We start from the raw sequence: 22,332 nt of genomic DNA, 5'->3' as shown, positions 1-22,332 counted from the left end.
TTTACTCCCTAGCTGTTTCCTGTACATTACTCAAGTCTCCCTAGTTAATACAAGAAGAGTTTATGGAATCGAAATGGCTTGTAAGTCGTCCAAGGCCCAATAATGCATTCTGCCGCGCCGGGTAGTCAGGCCCAGTTCATAGCTAGTAGAAGGAGAAGCACTGATTGAGTCATTTCACCCTCTTGCCCATCAAACTGCCGCCCACCCGGGTGACCTAGCAGGAGAAAACCACAAGAGGAGCTGAGGTGCCAACCACAGCTATTAGACCCTTTACGCCCACCAGAGGGCGCTCTCTCCTGACGCTCTTGCTTCGAGAAGCCCCAAGCAAATGAACCCTGACGTATTTCGGCCCTCTGCAGTTGCCGTACTCCCAGAGAGTAAACAGGAAGTAGAATTCAATGATCGGGTGAAAAACACCGAGGACCCAGAAGGGATTCACTCCCGCGGTAACTTGCGCTTTCCAGGGGGTCTGCCCTCTGTTTCTATTTTTGGCACTCCTGCGCGCGTGCCTACTCCGGTGGAGGTATTTTGCCCTGAGCCCGCTCTCACCTCTTTATACAGTGTCCCCAGAATCATGGCCGAATACTCCTATGTGAAGTCCACCAAACTTGTGCTCAAGGGAACCAAGGCTAAGAGGTAAGACCAAAGTTTGTGCGGGAGTTTGTGCGTACTCCGCCCTCCCCTCCCCCGCGGAGACTCTTGCAGAAGCCTTAAGAGAGCTGTTATTCATGCTCCCAGCCCCTGGGCCTGGCCCCTGGTCCCACATGGATTGATGCTGCGACTCCGTTCCTGGCACCTGGACAGACCTGGACGGACGCCGCCCCAGAGACGCGCCATGACTGTCGCGCCTTCAAAAGGGAGGAGACAGGAGAGCGAGACCCAGGAGCCACGAGTTTGGGTCCCTTGATAAGGTTCCCCTCCAGACCTTCGCATGATGGGGTCTTAGTCTTATGATGTAGGCCATAACAATGAATTCCTTTATTAAAAGCCATTATTTTCACTCTTGTCTCCTGCCTCCCCCAAAAGATTTTAATTAATTTTGTTTAACGTTTATTTATCTTTGAGACAGAGAGAGACAGAGCATGAACAGGGGAGGGGCAGAGGGAGAGGGAAACACAGAATCCGGAACAGGCTCCAGGCTCTGAGCTGTCAGCCCAGAGCCCGACGCGGGGCTCGAACTCACGGACCGCGAGATCGTCGCCCGGCGAAAAGTCGGCCGCAAAACCGACCAAGCCACCCAGGCGCCCAGATTCTTAATTAATTTAATACAATATGCAGATGTGTCTTTTGAGAGGGATATGGGCTCCCATCTCGACTACCACCAGTGGCGACTGCCACTGGTGACTGGCACCAGTTTTGCGATTTGTGGCAAGTTCGTTAACATTCTTGAACTTCCATTTACTCATTTATTAGGAAATATTAGTGGTACTATAAAAGAATTCTTAGGATTAGATACCATGTACAGTAACTAGAGCCAAATGCAAGCAAAGGTTGTAGTGATTTATAATTAGTAGATTTTTAGGAAAAGGTATCTGCCCATTCCAATCTCCACCTCTCTTTATACCTGGCCGATTTGCTCAGGATTGATTATTCATACAAGCGTTAAGCATTTCATCCTGTCTCAGGGACAGTGTTTGGTACTTTTAGGTAAGATGAAAGTGTCAAGGAGCAAGCTGAAAACTTTGCCCTTGGGAACTCTGCCTCGGAGTCTGGAATCACAAAGAATTTATCCGGAATAAATCTGAAACTTGTACTCTCTGATTTTACAGGAGAGATGGGAGTTAACTTCTGAAAGTTTATGTTATGGTGAAAATACAAACAAGTGTATCTTATAATTATCACAACTCTATCTTAATTAACACACATACAGCACTTACTACGTGCCAAGAACTATTCTAAGCACTTTGCTTGTAACTTTTTTTTTAACCACCCCTGGATTTTTTTCTTTCTTATTACTGAGATATAATAGATATACCATAAAATTCACCTTTTAAAGTACGGTTTTGTGGTCTTCAGTGTGTTCACAAAGTTCACCACTATCAAGTTGCAGAACATTTTCATCATCTTAGAAGGAAACCCCATAATCATTAGCCGTCACTCTCCATTTCACTCTTCCCCTAATCTGCTTTCTGTCCATATCAGTTTGTCTGTGCAGAATATCTCCTATAAATAGAGTCCTACAGTATGCCGCCTTTTGTATCTGACTTCATCCACATTATAGCATGTATCACTACTCTTATTTTTATGGCTGAATAATATTCCACTGTATAGATACAACACATTTTGTTTATCTATTCAATGGTTGATGGACATTGGGTTGTTTCCACTTTTTGGCATTATGAATAATGCTGCTATGAATATTGTTATAAAATTTTCGTGTCGACATGTGTTTTCATTTCTCTTAGGTATATACCTAGGAGTAAATTGTTAGGTCATATGGTAACTCTGTATTTAACTTTTTGAAGAACCCCAAACTGTTTCCTAAAGTGGTTATACCATTTTACATTTTTACCAGCAATATATGAAGGTGTGAGTTAACTCTCAGTCCTCACAGTAACCTTAAGAGCAGTTAAATTATTATCCTCATTTTATAGGTGAGAAACTGACAAGAGATTAAGTAGTTTTCCAAAAGTCAGAGAGCTCAGAAATGACAGTATCAGGATTAAAAAGGCAGTCTGGCCCCAGAGTCTGTTCTCTTAACTATAACACAATACATACAGGATCAGAAGTGAGTTCTCAGGATTAGAAGTAAGAGGGTATATCAGTGTAGATAACTGTAAATCAATAACTCATAAATCTATGGTCAGCTTAAAAGATTCCTCTAAGATTCCATTTTGTGATACTTAACATCAAATTCATATTTCTAAACTCATCTATATGAATTATCTCCTGCAGTAAGAAGAAAAAGAGCAAAGAGAAGAAGAGAAAAAGAGAAGAAGATGAAGAAACTCAGCTTGATATTGTTGGTAAGTTTACTTTTTAAAAATTTTTTACGTTTATATTTACTTTTGAGACAGAAAGAGACAGAGCATGAGTGGGGGAGGGGCAGAGAGAGGGAGACACAGAATCCCAAGCAGGCTCCAGGCTCTGAGCTACCAGCACAGAGCCTGACACGGGGCTTGAACCCATGACCACGAGATCATGACCTGAGCCGAAGACCGATGCTCAACTGACTGAGCCACCCAGGTCCCCCAGTTTTCTATACTTTACTCTGCAAAAAGTTAACACAGGTTGAGATGCCTTTAAAAATATTTTCTTAGGGACACCTGGGTGGCTCATTCAGTTGAGCATCCAACTCCGGCTCAGGTCACGATCTCTCAGTCTGGAAGTTCAAGCCCCGCATCAGGCTCTGTGCCGACAGCTCAGAGCCTGGAGCCTGTTTCAGATGCTGTGTCGCCCTCTCTCTGACCCTCCCCCATTCATGCTCTGTCTCTCTCTCTGTCTCAACAAAATGGATAAACATTAAAAAAAAAAAAAAAAAAAATTCTTAGTTAGGGATTAAATAGTATAAAGAAAGTCAAAAGAACTTATGACCTGTTTATAGTTTTCTTAAAGTGTTCAATATTATTTACACTGTGGATCCCTTTTATTGTCTGCCACAGGAGATGTCACTGATCCCTTTTTTTCATCATCAGAACAAAACACAGAGAAAGGAAACGCAGCTCTCTGATTTAAAATACGATAATGCCATAATATCCTAGAGATTCTGAACATAATTTTAAAGACCTGCTATAAATATTATCTAATCAAATATATTTCACAAATTATTTTCTTTGAACGTCTATGCATTTTAATTGTAGAAGCCAGTGATATGCATGTCCCTAAAGGAACAGTAATGGATAGTAAAAGTGATTATTTTGTATACCGTGAAATGAATGAAAATCTTAATTGAACAGAACAGAGCATCTCAGTGGCCTGTAAATGGTACCAGAGATAGTAAATGGTACCAGAGATAAACTGACCCAAACACATATAACCATCCTGTTTTCTATTCAGTCCTTCTATCCCCACATCTATACTTTAAGGCAATTTTTTTCCTCTTTTAAAACTGGACCAGTCGCATTTTGAAATTTCATAAATTATGGCTCCTTTACATTTTATATGAAATGGTATAAAGCTAATATTCTAGAAAATCTCACTTTATTTTGAAATAGCAAATCAACAATTCTCAAATTAGAGTAAATATTTTGGCTAGATATCTAGACATGGAGCTGCTATGTCAAAAGATAGGTGAATATTTTTTTTTTTTTTTCAATGTTTTTTATTTATTTTTGGGACAGAGAGAGACAGAGCATGAACGGGGGAGGGGCAGAGAGAGAGGGAGACACAGAATCGGAAACAGGCTCCAGGCTCCGAGCCATCAGCCCAGAGCCCGACGCGGGGCTCGAACTCACGGACCGCGAGATCGTGACCTGGCTGAAGTCGGACGCTTAACCGACTGCGCCACCCAGGCGCCCCAAAAGATAGGTGAATATTTAACTGTATAAGAAACCACCAAGAATTTTTGAAAGTGGTTGCACCATTTTATACCCCTCACCAAGAATTAATACAGTTCTGTTATCAGTCTTTGCTCCCAGTCTGTGGTTTGACTTTTAATTTGCTGAAATGGAATTTTTCTAAAAGCAAAAGTTAGAAATTTTTTTCAACTGTAATAAAATTCACATGTAACATTGTATTAGTGTTAGGTGTACAACATCATTATTTGATATATATATATACATATATATATAAGTTTTTAGTTTTTATAAAACTTTATTACCTTTTTTTTTTCTATTATGGCTACCACCTTATGTCTTCAGTCTAAGAAATTAACACTTACCCCAAAGTCATGAAGAAATTCTTATATATTTTCTTTAAAAATCTTCATAGTTTTAGCTTTTACATTAGATCTGTGATCTATTTCAAATTAATTTTTGGTATGGTGTAAGGAGTCAGGGTTCTTTTATGTTTATTTATTTATTTTGAGGGGGGTGGTGCAGAGAGAGAGGAAGAGAAAGAGAATCCTAAGCAGGCTCCACACTCTCAGCACATTGCCAAACCTGGGGCTTGAACTCACAAACTGAGATCATGACCTGAGCTGAAATCAAGAATTGGATGCTTACTTAGCTGTGCCACCCAGGCGCCCCAGAGGTTCTTTTTTTTATTTTTTCATATTAATATCCAATTGTTCCAGCACCACTGTTGAACACTTTCCTTTTCCATTAAACTTCTTTGATATATTTGTCAAAAATCAGTTGACTTTATGTGTATTGACATATTTCTGTTCCATTGATTCGTCTGTTATTCTACTGATACATTTGTCTTGATTACTGTCACTTCATAATGTTTTGAAATCAGGTGATGTCTTCAAGGTTTATCCATATTGTAGCACGTGTCAGAATTTCCTTCATTTTTAAGACTGAATAATACTCCATTGTGCACATTGACCACATTTCATTTATCCATTCATCTTTCAATGGACACATGGGTTGCTTCCACTTTTTGACTTGTGAATAATTCTGCGATGAATATGGCTGTACAGATACCTCTTCAAAGCAAAGCTTTCAATTCTTTTGGTCATATATCTGGAAGTGGAATTGCTGGATCATATGGTAGTTCCGTTTTCAGTTTTTTGAGGAAACTCCATACCGTTTGCATAGTGGTTGTACCATTTGACATTCCCACCAACAGTGCATGGGGGTTCCATTTTCTCCATATCCTCACCAACACTTATTATTTCTGGTTTCATGATAATACCCATCATAATGGGTATGAAATGGTATCTCATTATGGTTTCAGTTTGCATTTCCCTAGTGATTAGCAATATCAAGCAATTTTCATGTGCTCATTGGCCATTTGTATATCTTCTTTGGAGAAATATCTATTCAAGTCCTTTGCCCATTTTTTGAACTGAGTTTCAAGTGTTCTTTATATATTCTGGATATTAATCCCTTAATAGATGTGTGATTTACAAATATTTTCTCCTATTCTGTGGGTTGTCTTTTTACTCTGTTGATAATGTCCTGTGGTACACAAAAGATTTTCATTTTGATGAGTCTAATTTGTCTTAGTTTTCTTTTGTTGTTTGTGCCTTTGGTGTCCTACGAAAGAAATGATTGCCAAATCTAATATCATGAGGCTTCTACCATATGTTTTCTTTTAAGAGTTTTATAGTTTTAACTCATAAATTTAGGTCTTTGATCCATTTTGAATTAATTTATATATATAACATTAGGTAAAGTCCAACTTCATATAAGTGAAAATTTTACTAATTTTTTATTGGTTACAAAAAGCCTTCCCTGTTTAGATGAATAGGAAATCTTGTGCAGTGTGATGAATTCAATTTTTAAAAACTTTGTTGTATGGAAATTTTCAAACTAATACATAAGTAGAAAAAAATAATGAATTTCCCATGTGCCCATACCCCCATCATTAGTAATGATCATTATTTTGACAGTCTTGTTTCATTTACATACTTTACCACTCTGAAATAATACCCTATACGCACTTCTTTCTGGAGAATTTTTATTTTATTTTATTTTAGTTTAGTTTAGTTTAGTTTTATTTTTTTAAATGTTTTATTTATTTATTTTGGGAGAGAGAGAGTATGCACGAGCAGAGGGAGGGGCAAAGAGAGGGAGAGAGTGAATCCCAAGCAGGCTGTACACCATCAGCGTGGAGCTTGACACAGGGCTCTGTCTCATGAACCATGAGATCATGACCTGAGCTGAAATTAAGAGTTGGACAACCAACTAACTAAACCATGCTGGCATCCCCTGGAGAATTTTAAAGTAAAACACAGGTATTATGTCATTCTATCCATGTATATACATAAATGTACATTGCTTATAAAGTCAGTCTCTCTCTCTCTTCTGTTTTGCTCTGCCTTTTAATACATAAGAGTATGTCGTTATCAGACCTAACAAAATTAACAAGAATTCCTTAATGTCCATCTAATATCTTATTAATGACTGATACATTTCTTCTTTAGCTAAAGTACAATTTAGTTTCATACTCAACAGAGAAAATGTGAAAGCTTTTCCTCTAAGACCAGGAACAAGACAAGGATACCTACTCTTGCCGCTTGTATCCAACACAGTATTGGAAATCCTAGCCAAAGCAAGTAGGCAAAAAAGAAAAAAGAAAGAAAAAGCATCTAGATCAGAAAGGAAGAAATAAAACTGTCACTATAGACTGATGATATGATCTTATATATAGAAAACCCTAAAGACTCTACCAAAAAACTGTTAGAACTAATAAATGAATTCAGTAAAGTTGCAGGATACAAAATAAACATACAGAAATCTGTTGCATTTCTGTATGTTAATAATGAATTACCAGAAAGAGAAATTAATCCCATTTACAATTGCACCAAAAAGAATAAAATACCTAGGTATAAATTTAACCAAGGATGTGAAAGACCTGTACTTGAAAACTATGACAGTGATAAAAGAAATTGAAGAGAACAGATAAATGGAGAGATCCCATGCTCATGGATCGGAAGAATTAAACTGTTAAAAGCAATTACCCCAAGGCAATCTGCAAATTCACTGCAATACCTATCAAATTTCCAGTGGCATTTTTCACAAATAATGAATAAACGATCCTAAAATTTGTATGAAACCACAAAGACCCCGGATAGCTAACAAGCTAGAGAAAGAATAAGGCTGGAGGAACCATACTTCCTGATTTCAAACTATTACAAAGCTGTACTAATCAAAAAGGTTGTGTATTAGCATAAAAACAATACATAGATCAATAGAACAGAAAGAACAAAAAGCCCAGAAACAAACTCATACAATAAACATAGAAATGCATATATCTTTTTGAATTAGTATTTTTGTTTTCTTTGAGTAAATACCCAGTAGTGGAATTCCTGGATGCCATGGCGATTGTATTTTTAAGTTTTTGAGGAAACCCCATACTCTTTTCCACAGTGGTTGCTCCACTTCGCATTCCCACCAACAATGCGCAAGGGTTCATTTTTCTCCACATCTTTGCCAACACTTGTTATTTCTTGTCTTTTTTAGTTTAGCCATTCTAACCGGTGTTAAAATCCTATCTCATTGTGGTTTTAATTTGCATTTCCCTCATGATTAGTGATGTTAAGCATTTTCAGCGTGTCTGTTGGCCATCTTTATGTCTTATTTGGAAAATTTTCTATTCAGGTCCTCTGCCTATTTTTTAATTGGATTATTTGGATTTTTTTGGTGTTCACTTGTGCAAGTTCTTTTTTTTTTTTTTTAATTTTTTTTTTAAGGTTTATTTTTTATTTTTGAGACAGAGAGAGACAGAGCATGAACAGGGGAGGGTCAGAGAGAGAGGGAGACACAGAATCTGAAACAGGTTCCAGGCTCTGAGCTGTCAGCACAGAGCCCGTTGTGTAAGTTCTTTATACAGTTTGGATATTAACCCCTTATTGGATGTATCACTTGCAACTAGCTTCCCCCATTCAGTAGATTGCCTTTTTTGTTTCGTCGATGGTTTCCTTCACTGTGCAAAAGCTTTTCATTTTGGTATAGTCTCAATAGTTTAATTGTGCTCTTGTTTCTTTTGCCAGAGGAGACATATCTAGAAAAATGTATCTATGACTGATGTCAAAGAATCGGGAGGGATGGATACTTGCCTATGTTTTCTTGTAGGAATTTTATGGATTCAGGTCTCACATTTAGGTCTTTATTTTGAATTTATTTTTGTATATGGTGTAAGAAAGAGGTCCAGTTTCCCTAGTATCGTTTGTTGAAGGTTGTCTTCCCCATTCTATATTCTTGCCTTCTTTGTCATAAATTAATTTACCATAAAAGTGTGGCTTATTTCTGGACTCTATTTTGTTCCATTGATCTATGTGTCTGTTTTGATGCCAGTATCATGTTTTTATTACCACAGCTTTGTAATATATCTTAAAATCTAGGATTGTGATACCTCCAGCTTTGTTCTTCTTTTTCAAGATTGCTTTGGCTCTTCGGGATCTTTTGTGGTTCCATAAATTTTAGGATTATTCTAATTCTGTGAAAAATGTTAGTATTTTGATAGGGATTGCATTTATGTGCAGCATAAATAGGGGTATAGGTGGAATAGGGGAATAGGGTGAAAGAGAATTAAAAGTACACTTACCTTGGGGCACCTGGGTGGTTCAGTCGGTTGAGCGTCCAACTCTTGATTTCGGCTTAGGTCATGATTCCACAGTTTGTGAATTCGAGCCCCACATTGGGCCTCTGTGTTGACGGTGTGGAGTCTGCTTTGGATTCTCTGCCTTCCTTTCTCTCTGCTCTCTCTCTCTCTCTCTGCTCATTCGTACTCTGTCTCTCAAAATAAATAAACATTAAAAAAATTTTAAAAAATAGTACACTTATCTTGATGAGCACTGAGAAATGTATAGAATTACTGAATTATTATAGTGTACATATGAAACTAATGTAACACTGTATATTAATTACACTTGAATTTTAAAATGAATAAAAAAAAGAAACCCATTTCTATTTGTATATCTAGTGTATATAGCTTCTCATTTTGTTTCTAATCTAAAATCTTGGTTAAGAATACTGTGCTAGACCATAAAAAAAAGAATGAAGTCTTGGCATTTGCAACGATGTGAATGGAGCTAGAGAGTATCATGTTAAGCCTAGTAAGTCAGAGAAAGACAGATACCATATGATTTCACTCATATGTGGAATTTAAGAAACAAAACAGATGAACACAGGAGAAAAAAGAGAAAGGGAGAAGCCAGAAAACAGACTCTTTAACTATAGAGGACAAACTGAGGGTTGCTGGAAGGGAGGTGGGTGGGGGCATGGTGACAGGTATTAAGGAGGGCAGTTGTTGTGATGAGCACTGGGTGTTGGGTGTTGTATGTAAGTGATGAATCACTAATTTATACACCTGAAATGAAGATTACACTGTATGTTAACTAACTGGAATTTAAATAAAAACTTGAAAAAAAAAATACTGTGCTGGGAAGTCTTTCTGGAGGGTTACATAAGAAACAGGTTATAACAGTCATTGCCTCTGAAAAGTAATCATGGATGACTGGGGGATGGAATGAAAGAGACTGTTCTCTATCATTTTGTGTCTTCACATGCTCTGCTATTTCATGTTAGGAAAAAAATGTAATCTTCATTGTGGTGGTAGTCATATCTATACACATACATATATAAACACCCAGATGAGTATGTGTAAAACTGATGAAATCTGAATAAGGCTCATGGTTTGTATAAAGGGTAATCTCCTGGTTTTGATATTGTACTATATAGTCATGCAAGGTGTTACCACTGGGAGAATTGAATAAAGGGTATAGAGATTGTTCTGTATTGTTTCTTACAACTGCAAAGTCGAAAGTTTTAAAAAATAAGTTACAACAGCAAGAACAAATAATTTGTATCAAATCTAACAAATTTAAAATACTGATTTTACTTTTTAGGAATCTGGTGGACAGTAACAAACTTTGGTGAAATTTCAGGAACCATAGCAATTGAAATGGATAAAGGAACCTATATACACGCACTTGACAATGGACTTTTTACACTGGGAGCTCCACATAAAGAAGGTTTGTGTCTAGTAGAAGCAATGAGAAGGAAAAGACCACTGACACTATATATTTTATGACATTCATTCACTTAGGCCAAATTCTAACTAATATCCAGTATATTCCAAAGAAACAAATCCATTGCATTTGACTTTTCACCTTTTTTCCTTCCTTAATATTTACCACATATTGACAGATCCTTCTTTTTTAGTCATAAGCATTTGAAAACATTCTATATGGTTCCAGAAGAGTATCTCTATTAATTGAAAACAATATGAATAATTTAAATTGAAAGGGAAACCTGGTTGAGTCAAAGCTTTGATTCCTTTATTCTTTAGATCTCTTACCAAAACTAACCTAGAGCATTATTGACAACTTAAAGTTTTGTTATTCCTTCTAGCACATCAGAATAAGCACTAATGAGATATGAAGTAACTGAAGATAAAAAGCTGTATGTTTTGGTCTGAATGTCCATCCCTTGAATAAGTTAAAGCATTTACTTTTTTAAATACTAAGTGCTTATTTGTCTATGTACTGAGTGCATTTTATATATATATATTTTTAAGTTTATTTATTTTGAGAGAGAGAGAGAGAGAGAGAGAGAGAGAGCACACAAGCAGGGGAAGGGCAGAGAGAAAGAGAGACAGAATCCCAAGCAGGCTCCGCATCATCCACGCAGAGCCTGATGCAGGGCTCAAACTCACTAACTGCAAGATCATGACCTGAGCCGAGATCAAGAGCCAGACACTTTTTCTTTATTTATTTAGGAGCCGGACACTTAACCAACCATGCCACCCAGGCATCCCTGTACTGAGTGCATTTTAAAACACAAAAAGAAAATAACTTTTTTTAATGTTTATTTATTCTTAGAGAGAGCACGATGTGGGAGGTACAGAGAGAGAGGGAGACACAGAATCCGAAGCAGGCTCCAGGCTCTGAGCTGTCAGAGCCCAACACAGGGCTCAAACTCATGAACTGTGAGATTATGACCTGAACTGAAGTTGGATGCTTAACGCATTGAGCCACCCAGGTGCCCCAAAAAGAAAATATCTTATAAGCCTAAGCATCATGCTGACTTACCTATTCAGGATGTAAAACTAATATTGTAGTTACAAGGAGATAAAGTAGATCTTGATACTTTGAATCTGAATAGTATATTGTATCAAAATATCAAAATACTCTTAATTAATTTTAAGAGAAAATATTTTTTTTAAAGCTGAAGAATATCTTTACATGTATATTTGTAACAAATGTCAAATTATTTCAAAATGCTTTTTTCTCCATAGTTGATGAGGGCCCTAGTCCTCCAGAGCAGTTTACAGCTGTCAAATTGTCTGATTCCAGGTAACTAAGTTGAACTATAATTAATAACCTTTATTTTTTTCATTTTATTCACTGAAAAATTCCAACATATAGCTAATTAATTAAGTCAACTTAATTCCACAGAGTAATTTTGAGGTAAAAAACAAAACAATCTTTTTGAAGTGTATTTTGTGAAATTTTAAACTTAGAATATGTATATATCCCATATTTAGGTATTATTAAATTTCATTTGCAGTTACTGTGTCTTCGAAAGAGAATTAAAGCTCCAAATAAAAGCATACACGATGCTTTATATAATAAAGCATCGTGTATGCAATATATAATATTAGGCTAGAAAAAAATGAAGATTAATACTGTCACAGGCCAAATAAGATGTAGATTAGAAGAAAGATCATGTGAAGAAAACAGATATAAGACACAATGGAGTCTGATGTTATTGTGATATGTAAACTCACTGGTCAGAAGTCAAGAGATAAACAGGAAGATAGAAGAAAGGAATATTGTTAAAACCAGTAGAGAATGTTACATAGTCATAAAGAGCAAAAGAATATTTTACTCACTATTTTTACAACCATTTCATAAGCTGACTTTTTATATTCTCACAGTGCAAAAGTACAGAATGATACTTTGGGTAGTACACGCAGAAATGGAATTTCAGTATTCTAATAATTAGCTGCATCAACATGATAATGATTCGTATTATATTAACTATAAGTGAATATAAAATCAATCCCTTGGCATCATAAAGGATTGGTAAACTAAGAAGTTAGAAACCATATTTTTTTCTTTAACAAAATCACATTATTACTTCTATACTTTCTTTCAGTGGCAAATAAGTATGGTGGAAGAATAAAAGCAGAAGAATAATCAATAAACACTAACTTCTTAACAACTGGGGGAAAAAACATAAAAAGGGCAAACGAAAATATTTGCAATAACCTTAACAAGCAATGAATTTTTATTCTTCACATGTGTGTATAGGATTCATAATACTAAGAAAAAAAAATAGACCCCAATAGAAAAATGAACAAAAAGATAAAAACTAAAAAGGAAAGAAAAAGAAGTACAAATGTCACTTATAATGATTAAAATATAAAATAGGATACTATTTTTCCTATATCTTGTATTCCAGTTTTTTTAAAGTTATAACATTAAATAAGATCTGTGATAAAACAATACTCTCCTCTTTTGAGGTGAGAATGTTAAGTTGATAGAATTTTTTTTCTGGGAAGTGACTTGATAGCATGCAACGGGAGCTTTATAATTAGAATATAAAATTATGTCGAGAGAACTACACTTTCTGATATGGTAGTCACTAGGCACATATGCTTTTGATAATTTTCATTTTTAAATTTTTGGATTTTTCTGGAATTTTATTATACACACCCACATTTATTTTTATGTTCCATATTTAATTTTCTTTTTCTTAGTCTGTAACATTTCTTTTCTGTTAATCTAAAGAATTGCCCTGAAATCTGGCTATGGAAAATACCTTGGTATTAATTCAGATGGACTTGTTGTGGGGCGTTCGGATGCAATTGGACCAAGAGAACAATGGGAACCAGTCTTTCAAGATGTAAGTGCTATTGTTGTTTATAATAAAGCTTCTTGTCAAGGTAAGATACAGTCTTTAACAGTCAATGAGAGTATATATTCTAAAAAACAACAAAAAAAGAATGTAATAATATCATACATTAAATTGGAGAAAACCAATACGAACTCATAACCTTAAAAAGATGTCACAAAAAAAGATGTCAAAAAATAGTACAACACAGCAAAAGAAATAATCAACAAAATGAAAAGACAACCTATAAAATGAGAAAATATATTTGCAAACTGCATTTCTGATAAGGGATTGATATCCAAAATATATTAAGAACTGATGTAACTCAATATCAAAAAAAACAACCCAGTTTTAAAAAATGAGCAAAAGACATGACTAGACTTTTTTTTCCCAAAAAAGATATATGAAAAGCCAACAGGTATATGAAAAGATGCTCAACATCGCTAGTTGTTAGGGAAATGCGAACCAAAAGCACAGTAAGATGTCACTTCATGACCCTTAGCATGGCTATCTTCAGAAAGACGAGAGATAAACGCTTTTGAGGATGTGGAGAAAAGGGAACCTTTGTGCATTGTTGGTGGGATTGTAAACTAGTACAGCCAAATGGAAAACAGTGTGGAGGCTCCTCAAAAAATTAAAAATAGAATTACCACATGATCCAACAATCTCGTGTCTGAGAATATATCCAAAGGAAACAAAAAGACTAACTTGAAAAGGTATCTACACCTCCATGTTTATAGGGGTATTATTTACAAGAGCCAAGACATGGAGACAAGTTAGGCATCCACTGACAGATGAATGGATAAAGAAGTTGTGGTGTATATATATATATACACATATATACATACATACACACAATGGAATAGTATTCAGCCATAAAAGATGAGTAAATCTTGCCATGTACAACAGCATGGGTGGACCTTGAGGACGTTATGCTAAGTGAAGTAAGTCAGACAGAGAAAGACAACTGTAGGATCTCCCTTACATGTGGGATCTTAAATAATAATAATAATAATAATAATAATAAGATAAATAAATCACTTAAACTCAGAAAAAGACATTGGACTTGTGGTTACCAGAGTGAGAGGTGCTGGGAGCAAGAATTAGAGGAGGAAGGTGGCCAAAAGGTACAGACTTACAGTTACAAGATAAATACAATAAGTGCCAGGGATATAATGTGTAGCATGAGGACCACAGCTGACCTTGCTATATAATAAAGTGGAAAGTTAAGAGAGTAAATCCTGAGTTCTCATCATAAGGGGAAAATTTTTTTTTTCCATTTTATGCTTTCTTTTTATTGTAACTGCAGGAGATGATGGGTCTAACTAAACTTACTGAAATAATCATTTCACAACATGCGTAAGTCAGACCATTTTGCTGTGTACCTTAAACTTATACACAGTGATTTTGTCAGTTATATCTCAATAAAACTGGGGGGGAAATAGTGTAACAAAAATAGCAAAAATACTTTTGCCCACCATCATTTCTGTATACCCTTGGTGCCTGGATTCAGTTCTTATTTTTCATTAAAGATTCCAGATTTCTCAGAGGATAGCCCATTTTATGTCTTGGGGCAGAAAAATAGGATAGTTCAGGAATACCTTCTTAGGAGAAATTATGGATGCTTTCAAAAACATTAGAGACTGTGGTAAGAGAACAGTGGAGGAAGCTTATGGCCAGCTTGTGACAATCTGTGCATAAAATAGTAAATAGTGATAATGGTTCACTGAAATCAAATTAGTCTATAAACATCTGAGTTCATGGTAAAACTCAAAAGCAAATAGTGTACAAAAAGATAGTTTTAGTATAAAAGAAGGATGAAGATAATATATTAGTTTTTATTGATCTTAGTAAATAGGCACTTAGCAGTGGAAGGATATTTTGTTAAGTCTATGTCTGTTTATTCAGAATACCTACGTTCCAAAGAAAAAAAATTATAATATATAAGTTCCTTTTCTGTTTGTGTAAGCAGTAAGGATTGAACAAAAATATACCAGAGCTAAAACAGTCTCCGAGCTAAAGGAGATACTATATCAAGCTCTATACAGAGTTCTATATAGCTCTATATATTTAGATCCATACAGAGCTAAAAGGAGGTACTGTATTGAGAAGAGGAAGGATAGGTAGCCACCAGTAGAAGAGGAGTTTGGTAACTGCATAGAACCATTGGGAATAGACAATAACGAATTCAAAATAGGATCCCACGGTGTTTCTGTATGCCAAACATCCCCCCAAAAGAATTATTTAGACTCATTCCCTCATCCCGTAGGATAAAATCTCTGGGTCAGTAACTTTCAAACTTTCTTTGACCTCAGTCCAGTGAGAAAAACATTTTTACGTTGCAGCCCAGTACACACATTGTACTTAATACCTATTTAATCTTCGTGTTGTGCACTTCAGTATTTTCTATTCTGTTGTACCTTTTTTGTGTTTTTTTTTTTTTTTTTTTTTTTTTAAATACTGAGCAGGACCCACTAAATTGATTTCATGAACCACTTATGGGTTGCAACCCCTTCTAGGTGATCTTACCACTATAATAAGGTACTTTCAATACAAATTCTATCAACAGAAAAGACCAGTGTATCATCAGGCCAGCATGATGATAACCCAGATACTACCACTCATACAGAATGTTTGGGAAGTTCATTGCACTTTGTTTTGGGGAAAGACACTAACTTTTAATATTTAAATGAAAAAGACACATAAAAGTTCCTGATGGAACAAGGAAAACTTGATTGCTAAGAGGGATTCAGCTTTAAATTACGAGTTTAAATTACACTGGATGATACAGCCATACCCCGCACACCAAGCGTCGTCCAGATGGTAGAAAGCCCAGCCCTGGCCACCTTAATAAGAAAATCGGGGCGCCTGGGTGGCTCAGTCAGTTGGGCGTCCGACTTCGGCTCAGGTCACGATCTCATGGTCCGTGAGTTCGAGCCCCGCGTGGGGCTCTGGGCTGATGGCTCAGAGCCTGGAGCCTGCTTCTGATTCTGTGTCTCCCGCTCTCTGACCCTCCCCCGTTCATGCTCTGTCTCTCTCTGTCTCAAAAATAAATAAACTTAAAAAAAAAAAAATAAGAAAATCAATCACATCCACTGTTATTAGCCCTTTTGTAATTGAGTGTGATATAAAGTTATTCATACATTTTGTAATGATTATATTTGTAAATATTTTGTCCGTTTAAGGTACTCAAAGTTTTGCAAGTCATAATTAAGCCTTATATTTGTTAAGGAGATTTAATTAAATCTAGGTTTAGATACACGAGAAAATTCGTTTTCACGTTTTGCCTTTTAGAATCTGTATAACACAGTGGGCATTGAACAACTGAAAAGAGTATGACAAGGCGCGTGGGTGGCTCAGTCGGTTAAGCGGCCAACTTCGGCTTGGGTTATGATCTTGTATTTGAACCGCGCATGGGGCTGTCAGCACGGAGCCCACTTCAGATCCTCTGTCTTCTCTCTCTGCCCCTTTCCTGTTCATGCACTCTCTCTCTCTGTCTCTCTCAAAAATAAACATTAAAAAAAAATAAAGAGTATGAATATTTCTGTCCACATAAAAAAGTCCCTCAGACATTAATTCTTAACATTCTGAGCAGTAAATTCAAAGGCACCAAAAGTTAGCTTTTATTTTTATATTTTCTAATTATGAAGAAAATTTTACTTAAAACAGTACTATTTGAGTAAACTGTGAATTTTATAATTTGTATTGTTTTAAAAACTATTTTTCCAGCTGAACTAAATCATTTATATTCTCAATAGATCTTTGAGGCCAAAGGAAACAATTCTATTTCATCTTATTAACAGAATGAATATACTGAAAATGTTTATTGTGGTTATCTTTGAATAGTAAGATTATAGGTGATTTGGTTTTCTTTTCTGTATGTCTTTATTTTCTATGTTTTCTCCAAATTCTTTTTGCTGATTACTTTTAGACTTGGGGGTAAGAGTAGAATTTCATTCTCAAGATATAAGAATTATTTTGTAGGTATTCCTGTGACTTTTTTGTTTTGTTTTACAGGGGAAAATGGCCCTATTGGCCTCAAATAGCTGTTTTATTAGATGCAACGAAGCAGGTGATATAGAAGCGAAAAGTAAAACAGCAGGAGAAGAAGAAATGATAAAGGTAGTCATGACTTTTTATACATTAATACATGTCACATATATATCTCTTTAAAATGTTGAATAGTCATTTGCCATCACTTTTAAAGATGTAATGCATAGTTTTTTATACTATGATCCAAATAACCTTTATTTTTAATTATAAATCCCATAACTGGTGGGTGGTTTGTACCATGCAGTAGAAAAATTACTCTGTATCTTACCCCCATGTATTAGTATTTTGCCACATGCTTTTTAGGCCTATATTTTCTTTTTAAAGCCTGAATTTTAAAATTTAGTTTTCTAAATAGGTACGTTACATGGTTCAAAATTTTTAAAATACAAACATATTAAGACATCACTGCTATCCTTCTGTACCTTCCAGAGTTTATAAAAAATGGATATGTTTATAATTTTCTACCTTTTTAGACTAACGTTAGCCTCCAATACACACTCTTTAGAACTTGAGTTTTTTCCTTAACATTGTCTCTTGCAAATTTTCCCTTATCATGATGTATGAAATTTTTTTCTTGCTTTAAAATTAAGTAATTAATTTTATTTATTATTATTGAGAAACAGAGTGTGAGTGGGGGAGGGGCAGAGAGCAAGGGAGACACAGAATCCAAAGCAGGCTGCAGGCTCTGAGCTGTCAGCACAGAGCCCGACACGGGGCTCAAACTCACAAACCATGAGCTCATGACCTGAGCTGAAGTCGGACGCTTAACTGACTGAGCCACCCAGGCACCCCTTCTCTTGCTTTTTTAACAACTACATGATATTCCATTTTAGGGATGTACCATAATTGATTTAATCAGTTCCTTATAAATGCAAATTTAGGTTCCCTCCAGTCTTTTGCTCCTTCACACAGTGCTGTAACACACATAACTTTGAATATTCATCCTTCTTTAGTTGTGCAAGTGTATCTGAGGACACATTCCCACAAGCAGAATTACAAGGTATATGAAAAGCGTTAGTCATAACACTTTGCAGTTACGTAAACAAAACAAAAACAAAGCAGAAGCAAGTAGCTGCAGGCACTCTGCTGAAGGTGGCACATGCATCATCTTGAATCTTCCTTGTGCTCCTGGGAGGTAGCTAGTCACCTTACCTCTGAGGGGATGGCCTGTAGCCCTCCTTATATCCTTACCTATTTTGATCAGTCACTTCATGAAAGTCACACAGCTAGCTACAATGAGACAGGGATATGTACCCAGACCCAGCTGACTGGAAACTGACATTGCATACCACACCGCCTCTCCAGAAATAGGTCGTGAGAAAAATACTGGTGGATTTCTCACTTACCTAAAAGTATGATTTTTGAAGAGAAACGATGCAAATAAAATGCAGTAACTCTGCACTTCATGGAAAAAACAATACTATGCTGTATTTGTCACTAATTACAACTGTTTCTAAATATCTAATTTTTTTTATGTTTATTTTTGAGAGAGCATGAGTGGGGGAGGGGCAGAGAGAGCGGGAGACACAGAATGCAAAGCAGGTTCCAGGCTCTGAGCTGTCAGCACAGAGCCCACCTCGGGGTTCGAATTCACGAACTATGAGATGATGACCTCATCCAAAGTCGTACACTTAACCAACTGAGCCACCCAGGAGCCCCAACAACTGTTGTTAAATGAAGTACCTGTCATATTTCCCTGGGTTCATTTGGTTAGTCAAGTATCTAGAAGCCCTGAGCAGTGATAATCCAAAACTCTTCCCACCTTGCATTTTATTTCGCAGGTTCTGCTAGTCTGTATCATCCATCTACCTTTGTAGCCTAACCTTATCGACCAGAGCACATTCCCTTCTGCCGAAAGTAGTGCAGTATTGTCACATGCACTGGCCAGTAATCTCCCCAGATCTGTAAGGACCCCACTAAGACCTGTCACACACGTGGCATTGGTGCATGCTTTATTGGTCACTGCTTTCTAAGCAGTCTTGGAATTGGGCTCGGGGCCACAAAGCTCACTTCAGAGATGTAAATCCTTGGAGATAGAATCCCAGTCCTTCGGGTTGCAAATTGCCAATTCCAAGGGCCTGACTTCTGTCCCCTTCTTGCCCTATTCCGTAGATCCCACTTGCTGTATCAGTTTATGGCATGTGATAGTAAATATCTGTCACAATTTATGAGGACATAAGGAAGATTTAGAAGGAGTGTATTCCAATTAGGTAAAAATGAGTTGTGTAATGTTACAAATTTTAATGGATTTGTGAATAGCCTATGCAAAGTAAAGTAACTACTATCTTAAATTTTCAGTGTTATAAAATAAACACTACAGAATAATTTGAATATTTACTTTGGTGCCACCATTAAATTAAATTATTGCCTAAATGCTCAGCAGGATCTGATCTATAAAATGTTTTTCTAAATAAATTTCTCCATGTCTGATGCAAGGGCTCTAGAGAAACATAATAGCAATTATTTATATAAATCATATATATAAACATATATACAAACATATCTAGAACCTGTCTTTTTCTGAATCTAATTGCTAAGTTGATTGTTTTCTTCTTTTGCATAAAAAATCATCTAGAGGGTTCTTATGAAATAAGTGGGGAAGGGGAAGATTCACGTATAACCTGTTGAGTTCTCTCCATTGTCCAGATTAGATCCTGTGCTGAAAGAGAAACTAAGAAAAAAGATGATATTCCAGAAGAAGACAAAGGAAATGTTAAACAGTGTGAAATCAATTATGTGTACGTATTATTTTCCTTTTCGACCTTACAGATTAGACGGGTCCTTCTCAAGGCCTGAACGACATGAGGCATAACAGACTGGGACAAAGAACTAGGCTGAATGCTTTTCTTTTCTCAAAGCTTCAGTTTTCCTAATTATCCTGCTGGCTTTCAAAGCTAAAGTCACTTGGGTTAGTCTGTACTCCCTGTTCATTAACAGAATGACTATAGCTTATTAGTACATGATGCTGACCCAATGTTCCAGAGCCAGCACTCGGGACCCCGGCCAACACCCCTCAGTGAAAGGGAGGCCTTGTAGTGCTGCGCAGGCCACTGCCCTCTGCGGGGAGGAGCACTGAGGTCATCTCTGCAGCTGAAAAGCTGTATGTCATTAAAGAAATACAATTATTTTTTTTAAATAAATGAAAAACTTTTAAAATATTTGTAATTTCATGAGTAAACATGTATGATCAAAGTTTGAGGTGATTTTCAAGAAAGGCATTTTCTTAACAGAAAGAAATTTCAGAGCTTCCAAGACCACAAACTTAAAATAAGTAAAGAAGACAGTAAAATTCTCAAAAAGGCCCGGAAGGATGGATTTTTACATGAAACACTTCTGGACAGGTAGGTATATTTTTACTTATTTCCAGCCATTTTCAGGATCCAGTAGAAATGGCTTATGTGTAACCAGTGTTCTTTTTCAGTTATTACAGTTCTTAAGTTTTCATCTTCTAATTTGTGAACATGGTAATGTTACTTACAAAGGACATCATAAGTCTAGGAAAACATTACCAATAAAGAATATCTAAAAATAGCCAGGTTTCAAAAACTTACATATTTTGTGGTAAGAAATTCAGGTTTGACTGAAACTCCTTCATGAATTTATTTATCATCATCTTTTTAGAACTATTAGAAAGAAGTAGTTAAATTTCAAAACTCAGTGGGTTCTAGTAGAGTAGTACAGCTTCCTAAAAATGAAGTAAAAATAAATCAGTTTAAAAATTATCAAGTATAAAATGAAATAAATGAAATGGAAGCACTTTTAACCAAGTTGAATTTAGAAGTGTGCAGGATATTTATCAGAGCACATTATTAATATTTATCTATTGCTATTCCTTTTTAGGTAAGTAATGTCCTAGATTTATAACATAAAAAAAATGAGTAGAGAGGGTTGGCTGTACATTTAGAACTGTAAATCAAGTAAGCACCAGAAGGAAAGAGAATGTGGTAATCTGCCACTCCTTCAAGTCCTGTGTTGCAAAATTAGTCTTAAAACATCTCTTTACATTACTTGATGAAGATGATGCTTCAGCATATATTTCCTGTTAACTGAGTTGATCATGTTGTTATCTGAAGTTAATAAGTGATGTAAGAATTTTTCCTGCTGAGAAAGCCTGTATCTGGTTTTAAGAAATAAGAATAGGATGTAAAAAAACAATACCAGAATGTGGACACAAAAGACATAAGGTCCGTGTGTTGTCACTTTTACCGCTTATGAAAATAGAAGATTGCCACCCTGTTAAATAGAAGTTTAGGGCATGCTTAAATTCAGAGGCAATTAAAATTCTATTATGGATTTAAAAAGCTCTTAGGCAACAGTTCTTCAAGATTAGGAAAGGCTTTCATAAGAACAGAATGCATTTAGTATGAAACCTAACATTGAAAAGTTAAATTTTAATTAAAATATTTTGATATAAGTGGGATGGTGATATAAAAACCAAATTGAGAACACAATTTGAGTTTGAGTATATATTTAGTAGCTGACTATATATGGAATGTTTTACATAATTTTTATCATTTGTCTTTGTTTAAACAGGAGAGCCAAATTGAAGGCTGATAGATACTGCAAATGACCAGAATTTTTGTTTCTGTCTCCCCCTATTGTTTTTTTCTGAATAAAATAATCAATGGAAGTGTTTTTACAGAGGTCTTGGGCTATTATGGAATTACTGCTGAAATCGTAGCTAGTTTAAATAAGATTAATCAAGTTTAATTGAGATCTTCATGGATGTACTTTTTAGTTAACTGCAGTGTTTCACGTGGAATTGAAACATTGAGTACATACTCAACATGCCACAGAATTTTTTTTCTTTTCTACATTTTCTGCCCTAAAGCATGAGGTGCTACTCTATGAACCTCATGTTTCCTGTGAAGCTTATGGAATGAATCTCTTA

General features: G+C 35.9%; 1 protein-coding gene across 2 annotated transcripts; it reads left to right on the top strand.

The window, feature by feature from the left end:
* The first annotated feature begins 370 nt into the window (after positions 1-370).
* FRG1 (FSHD region gene 1) lies at positions 371-22,084 on the top strand. Of its 2 annotated transcripts, XM_049631762.1 has the most exons (10): positions 378-446; positions 562-636; positions 2,896-2,966; positions 10,397-10,522; positions 11,788-11,845; positions 13,286-13,400; positions 17,406-17,510; positions 20,088-20,179; positions 20,672-20,782; positions 21,975-22,084. In XM_049631762.1, exons 2-10 carry the CDS (start codon positions 575-577, stop codon positions 22,009-22,011), a joined length of 777 nt encoding a protein of 258 aa, XP_049487719.1. In that variant the 5' UTR covers positions 378-446; positions 562-574; the 3' UTR covers positions 22,012-22,084. The 2 variants fall into 2 exon arrangements, with proteins under 2 accessions (XP_049487717.1, XP_049487719.1); XM_049631760.1 differs by having other exon boundaries at positions 371-636.
* Positions 22,085-22,332: the final 248 nt, after the last annotated feature.

Source organism: Panthera uncia, chromosome B1 (assembly GCF_023721935.1).
Source record: "Panthera uncia isolate 11264 chromosome B1, Puncia_PCG_1.0, whole genome shotgun sequence".
Lineage (NCBI taxonomy): Eukaryota > Metazoa > Chordata > Mammalia > Carnivora > Felidae > Panthera > Panthera uncia.
This window is presented reverse-complemented; position numbering and strand designations above follow the sequence as displayed.